Source organism: Sturnira hondurensis, unplaced genomic scaffold, assembly GCF_014824575.4.
Source record: "Sturnira hondurensis isolate 20B ecotype Veracruz unplaced genomic scaffold, ASM1482457v3 Scaffold0022179, whole genome shotgun sequence".
Lineage (NCBI taxonomy): Eukaryota > Metazoa > Chordata > Mammalia > Chiroptera > Phyllostomidae > Sturnira > Sturnira hondurensis.
The window spans coordinates 1,641,480-1,648,607 of NW_028094810.1; the positions used below are offsets into that span (position 1 = coordinate 1,641,480).

The 7,128-nt window shown below is 45.4% G+C and overlaps 1 protein-coding gene across 2 annotated transcripts in view; it reads left to right on the forward strand.

Annotated features, from left to right (window-relative positions):
* CRAMP1 (cramped chromatin regulator 1) overlaps window positions 1-5,738 on the forward strand; it is a 73,767-nt gene extending 68,029 nt beyond the window's left edge. For both annotated transcript variants that reach the window (XM_037034686.1, XM_037034687.1), the window contains exon 21: window positions 2,901-5,738. In XM_037034686.1, coding sequence (XP_036890581.1) covers window positions 2,901-3,065 — 165 coding nt within the window. In that variant the 3' untranslated portion in view covers window positions 3,066-5,738. The remainder of the gene's footprint in view (window positions 1-2,900) is intronic.
* The last annotated feature ends 1,390 nt before the right edge of the window (window positions 5,739-7,128 follow it).

Consider the following 7,128-nt stretch of genomic DNA (forward strand, 5'->3'; position numbering starts at 1 on the left):
CTAGAAGATTACAGAAGCTGCATTTCAGAATATCACCTTCCTTACATGCAAAGGCAGTTATTTCTGCTCCAAAAGAGACAAAATTGGGAAAGGAAGCTTATTTGAGCCCTGATCAATCACACATCTATTAAGAAACTTGCTGATTTTTGTGGCGCCCTCAGCAAGCAGTTGCCTTGTCAGTGAAAAAGGTGTATTTATGTTTCAGGTAAAATAGAAATATGGTTCTTAACATCTTAACATTCTTAACAAAACAGCTCTAATCCTGCCGTTTGTTATCACTGTTAGATTTCATAGTTGCCTTTCTAACTTCTTGGCGCAGTTTGAGAATATATATTAATGCTGCTTACTAGTTAAAAAAAGTTTACTGAAATCAATTTATAAGACCCAGAAGGGAACTTCCAGCCAAGATGGAGGCGTAGGTGGAAACACCGTGCCTCCTCGCACAACCAAGCTTAAAGACAACAAAGTTTTAGTAACAAAATGCAGCCAAAACACAGAAAATCAAACTGTACAGAAGTCCGACAACAACGAACCATTCAGCCAGACCAGTAAGAGGGGCGCAGTCGGTGGCGCAGTGGGGTTGGGCAGGAAAACTAGGCTGGACCAACCCAGGGACAGCGGTTGGCAGAACCCAGGCGTGGGGTGGCAACGGGCAGACCCAGTGAGGGCGCAGGGCGGCAGGGTGACCACAGTCACACATTCGCGTGCAGATAAACCAATCGAAGGAGCAAACAGTGAGACAGACCACTCAGGCCAGGGCCCCAGCGCCGGGAATAAGAGCCTGAAAGCACCATGGAAAGACTTTTAGGGTCAAGGTGCCGGGAGAGTTTGTTGGAGAGACCCACGGGGTCCTGGAGGGTACATAAGCCCACACGCCCGGGAACCAGCACCAGAAGGGCCCCATTTGCTTGTGGGAAGCGAAATAGAGGACAGACTTCCAAGAGAGAGCAGAACAAATCCCATTGCCCCTCTCTGATCCCGCCCACATGCAGCATCACAAACCAGCAACCTTGGTGGCCCCACCCTGGTGAACACCTAAGGCTCCGCCGCTCATACGTAACAGGCGCCAACAAACCAAAACATGGCTCAAGAGGAACAGCTCAAAGCCCCAGAGCCAGTACTACTTCTTTTTCTTTTTTTTTTAAGATTTTATTTATCTTTAGAGGGGAAGGGAAGGAGAGAGGGAGAGAAATATCAATGTATGGTTGCCTCTCATGCATCCCCTGCTAGGAACTGGCCTGCAACCCAGGCATGTGCCCTGACTGGGAATCGAACCGCGATACTCTGGTTCGCAGGCCCGCACTCAATCCACTGAGCTATACCAGGCAGAGCCAGAGCCAATACTTCTAAGCGACCAAGAGATAGCCAACCTATTAGATGCATAGTTCAAAATACTGGTGATCAGGATGCTCACAGAACTGGTTGATTTTAGTCACAAATTAGAGGAACAGATGAAGCCTAAACTAATTGAAATGAAGGGAAATGCACAGGAAACGAATGGTGATGAAAAGGAAACTGGAACTCAAATCAAGGGAATGGACCAGAAGGAAGAAAGAAACAACCAAACAGAAAAGAGTGAAGAAACAAGAATTCAAAAAAATGAGGAGAGGCTTAGGAACCTCCAGGACATCTTTAAACATTCCAACATCCGGATTATAGGGGTACCAGAAGGGGAAGAGAAAGAGCAGCAAGTGGAAAACTTATTTGAACAAATAATAAAGGAGAACTTCCCCAATCTGGCAAAGGAAGTAGACTTCCAGGAAGTCCAGGAAGCTCAAGGAGTCCCAAAGAAGTTGGATCCAAGAAGGAACACATCATAATTACACTGCCCAAGATTAAAATGAAGGAAAGAATCCTAGAAGCAGCAAGGGATAAGGGGACAGTCACCTACAAAGGAGTTCCCATCAGACTGTCAGCTGATTTCTCAAAAGACACCTTATAGGCAAGAAGGGGCTGGAAAGAAGTATTCCAAGTCATGAAATCCAAAGACCTACAACCAAGACTGCTCTATCCAGCAAAGCTTTCATTTAGAATGGAAGGGCAGATAAAGTGCTTCTCAGATAAGGTCAAATTCAAGGAGTTCATCATCACCAAGCCCTTACTATATGAAATGTTAAAGGGACTTATCTAAGAAATAGAAGATGAAAAATATGAACAGTGAAAAGACAGCAAACTCACAGTTACTAACAACAACACCTAAAACAAAAGCAAACCAAGGGGACAGCTAGGTCAGGAGCAGAACCATAGAAATGGAGATCACATGGAGGGTTAGCAACAGGGGAGTGGGAGGAGGAGAAGGGGGAGAAGGTACAGAGAATAAGTAGCATAGACAGTAGTTAGAAAATAGACAGCGGGGAGGGCAGGAATACTATGGGCAATACAGAATCTAAAGAACTTCTGACACATGGACATGAACAAAAAGGGGAAATGGTGGGGGAGGGCTGTGCATGGTGGAGGGGAATGAAGGGGGAATAGGACAACAGTAATGACATAATCAATAAAATATATTTTTTTATAAAAGACCTAGAAGAGCCCTACTGTGTACTATTTTCCTCAAAATGAATGTGAGCAATAAAAATTTTCTACCAGTATATGTATCCTGGTTCAATTCTAGTGGGATGTCATGGTAACTTCATATTGTGATTAGTAAAAGTATTTTCTTACTCAAAAAAAAATTAAACCCAGAGTTCAAAAAGATGGGCTATTCTGAGATCCTTTCCAGAGTGCTGGGCTGCTATTACATGGCAAATGGCTGGGCGATTCCAGTCTTCATTTTAGAGAGACTTCAGGTCTCAAGTTTATTAGCCTTAAACTGGAAGTTTCATTGGTGGCCATTCTCCTCCAGTCTAGATGGCAGTCCACCACTAGCTGATGTCTTGCCTTGTGTCCTCTGCCCACAGGTCGTGGATTCCCAGCTGGTATGCATGATGAACGAAAACAGCGTTGACTACATATCTCGGTTCAACGACTTGGCCCAGGAGCTGTCCATTGCTGAGCCCAGCCGCCGAGAAGTTCTGTTTGATGGCAGTGGAGGTGCACCCCCTGTCAGCGACCTATCCCAGTGAACATACCTCGTAGTGGGGGCATCCTAGAGGCATCATAGATGGGCTTACAGGGCTAGTGGTCCTCAACTGTGGTAGGTATAGCCCTCTTCAGACTAGAAAAACAAACCAAGCCCAGGACCCCCAGAAGACGGTCAGAACCGAGACACCTCTGCACTCCAGAATATGCAAAACGCTGGAAGTCGTGTTCCAGCAGGCATAGGGCAGCAGTGGCCTGGGAGATGAGCCTGAGTTCTGGAAGGGTCAATGTCAGACATTACTGTGGCCTTGGAGCAGTTCTTCGTTCTTCACCAGTTGTGGGATCTCATATTGGGGTCTGCATAACGACTATCTCCACCCAGGCTTCTGCCTTGTGTGTTGTCTTGGACAGTCCAGTGGGTTTTAACTTTCCAAAAGAAAGGGGTGGGTATGCCCTGGTGTAGTTGTTGTGTCCGCGGGAGTTGTAATCTCCGTGCTCTCTGCAGGAAGGCTCCAGACCGTGGCCACATTCTTTCTGCCAAATCTGTGCCACACTTCGGTTGCTTCTCTGCAGTGATGATGGAGGGAGGCAGGGTGGGGGGGAACCGCTAGGCCTGGCCTGGGCTTTGCCTGGTGATATTGGCAGACACTTCAGGGGACACTGATCACAGGGCAGCAGGAGGGTCCCAGGGCAGTGTAACTGGTGCCATCACCCCAGGAATACTGATCCTAGCCAGGTGCTTCCCCATCCAGATGTGTGTTCCAAACAAGGAAGGGAAGAATCATGTCTTGTGCATGATTGTGTGGACTTTTAGGAAAACTCCTGGTAATCTGGTAGGAGAATGTTTCTCTTATTTTAAGAATTAGACAATAAAGAGGTAAAACAATTTAGTTGGTTTCTTCCTGCATCCATCTACAGGTTTCCTCTAGGTGATGATCTACAATGTTACTTCTCTCTATTGGGATGGTCCCTGAGCTCTTGTTTGACTAGTTAAGACTTTCCTGATGAGTTCTTGAACTTCTGATGTGTTACTGTTCAGCATCTGTGACCATTTGACTGTGCAGGGATGGTTTTCTTCTTCAGTCTCTTTTTCCTTTTGTTAGCCTAAGAGCATAGAACACTATGATGCATAGGTTTAATCCCTGTGTCTGCTTTTGTCCTGTGATCTCCTATTTCACTGTGTCCTGGTGCAGTTAGATCACTAACCACATCCCTGTGTTGTGTTCTGCGAACTTCCCTGGGCGATCAGTTGTCACCCCTGCAGGTGGTCCAGCATCTAGTTCTTCCACAGAACGGAGCTATAACAAGGCTCCCACTAGCCTTTCCAGAGGGTTTTCCTCTAATGTGGCTTCCTTCTTTCAGATCTGGTTCTGGCACAAACATCACTCTTAGGAAAAGTTCCAAAGCTCTGGAGATACGAAAGAAAAGGACGTGGTGCCGCGTTATTAAAAGATATAGACAGCATTGTTTGAACCAGAGTACCTTTAAAATACTTACGTTTTGTAATCAGTATACCAGCTTCCTGAAATTAGCACCTTATTGAGCTGAACAAGATCAGAATATCTTTCTCTGAGCATCTTACTTTGTCGGGTCTGCAGTAGGTTAGGAAATCAGGCTGAGCTTAGGCCACAATTAGCTTCCTCATAACCCTCCACTGTGTGGGACCAGAGGTGCCAAGTAACATTAGAGCATAGATGCCAATGGCGGTGTGTGCTGTGCCAGAGATGTAGGGCTCCTGAGCTGCGTGTTCATCGGGCCCCCCGATGAAGGAGGCAGCTGGTCGGTTGGCACCTGTTACTCAGTGATCCAGAAAAGGAGAGCAACTCTGGAAACTCAGATCAGCTTTTGTAGGCTATTTAGTAGCACTTCTTGCGTAGGTCTCTGGCGTAGGCTCCATTGGGGAGTTGCTGACTGGCTGGTGTCATTCATTGGGGGAAGTGGGCTACAGAGAAGAGTAGACTAACTCTTCTCATCTGTAACAACGCTCACAAGTTTCCAGAGAATTCTGCTTCTTTAGCAGCCAGATACTTAAGTGTTTGCTTGCCATATTAAGGGGGAAATGGTGTCATTTGTAGCATTATAAGGATGAAAGCGTTTTTTTTCTCAGCCTAAGTGAATATTAAAATAAGCAACTGTTAGAGGCTAAAATTTGCAAAAGACCCAAACAGGAAAGCCTCCTGTCTCTTGCATCTTTCTCTGCCTTTCTGTGGAAGCTGCGCTTGTTCCAGTATACACCTGCGGCTTCCTTGTACATTTGAGCATGTTGTAATTAAGAACAGATCAGTTTCTCAGAGACATGTTTTCCTGGTCACTCTAGTGTCGTCTGGCATCTTTTTGCTGATTCATCTTTTATGAAGAGTGACTGTCTCTGGTCTCAAGGGAGTTGGTGTTGTGGCCTTGATTCTTACTGTGACTGTCCAGTGGTGAGCATTCCCTTCTCTAAAAAATGCAGAGATAAATGGAAGTTTAAGGTTCCACGTGAAGTTTGTGATGACATTTTTTATTTCTCTGTATCTTCTGGCTGTAGAGCACTTGCTCTCAGGAAGTGGGGTTAATTGGAAACATTTCATCAGTTAATCTACTTGCTTTCTCACATCTTCAGGTTCTCAGCCTCAGAATCCCATTCTTTACTGTCTGTATCATGGCCTCACTTCTGATGGGTGTCTCTTTCAGTGTAATAACATTTTAACCGATATCACACCATTGAACCCAAACTTGTGCAGAAAAAAGTTACGGAATAAAACACTGGAAACAAGCAGATGAGGAGCATACCGGCTGCTGTGGGTGTTTTTTTGTATGTTTTTGTTTTTGTTTTTTGTTTTTTAAGGCATTGAGATCTATCAGATGCATTTGTGAGGAAATAGGGCACTTTGTCTTGAGGGGGGCAAAAAACCACAGCAGACTTTTCCTGTCAAAGCTCTCCTAATCCCACAGTAGTTTGTAAGTCTCACTACGTTCAGGCTTGGAAGCACTACAGCAACCTGTACCCTGTGTTCTGTAACAGGGTAACTGGCTCCAGAGCTTCTGGTCTGGGCAGTGGAACTTACTGCTGTTTCTTTTAAATAATCGTTAAGCCATATCATATAAGGTTTTTGGCTTGTTTGAGATGTGAATTTGTTTTATAGATAATAAATATACATATACAGTGTATGTATAAAGCAGAATGCCTGTCCTTCCTGATTACTTTTTGTACCATATTGTAAATTACATTATTTATTCTTTACCAATTTTGGGAATAAAAGGTGTTTTGGTTATTTAATATAATAAACAAAAGCTGTTAAACTTCTTATGTTTAAATTTCCAGTTTAACTTGTAAATGTTTTTATTATTGTGCATAAATACATACTAATACTTGATCTAATAACTTTTGTTTCTGCTTCTTTTTTTAAGTGCATGTTAAAAACAGTTCAAGTGGCTTTTCATTTGGTTGGTGAACTCTCAGAAAAATAGAAGGGCTGTCTGCAGTGTAATTTATTAACACTGCTGACTGTTTTATTTTTGTTTCTGAGTCAGAAAGAGGGAACTGGCGCACTTTATCCCTTGCTCCCTATTTATGAAGATGTCTTTCTGAGTCGCTCCAGGACTGGGAAGGACAGGAACTGCCGAATCCCTGAACAGATAATTCGATTAGTGGCCTTTTGCCAACCACTAGTTTGCACTTGCCATTGACTAGTTTGCAAAATCCACGGTCTCCTGACAGATACTTCCACCATCCCTTCAGAGTAAAGAGTGAGTCAGTGGCCTTGGGGAAATGGTTGCCTTCTAAGTCTAGACTTGGCCCTCCTGCCCCCTAACGCCCGCGTGTCTGTGTCCCCAGGGCACGTCATCGGCCCCTCTTGGCCCCTCTTGGCTGTCGGTAGGGTAGCGCGCTCTTCCGCCCAGGAAGCTATTCCTGGTGAAAGGCCTGGAGGGGTGTGGGCTGGGCGGGCCTCAGGCCGCTAGCTGCAGGGACCTACGCCACGGCCCCGCCCGCCTTAGGCGCAGCCCGCCTTCTGTTGGCCTCCTGCCCAATGCTGACGCCTGACACCTGCTCCCACCAATTGGCTGAGAGCGTGATCCTCCACAAGCCTTTGGCCTCTGGAGTGTGGGTGGGACTCGGTGCCATGA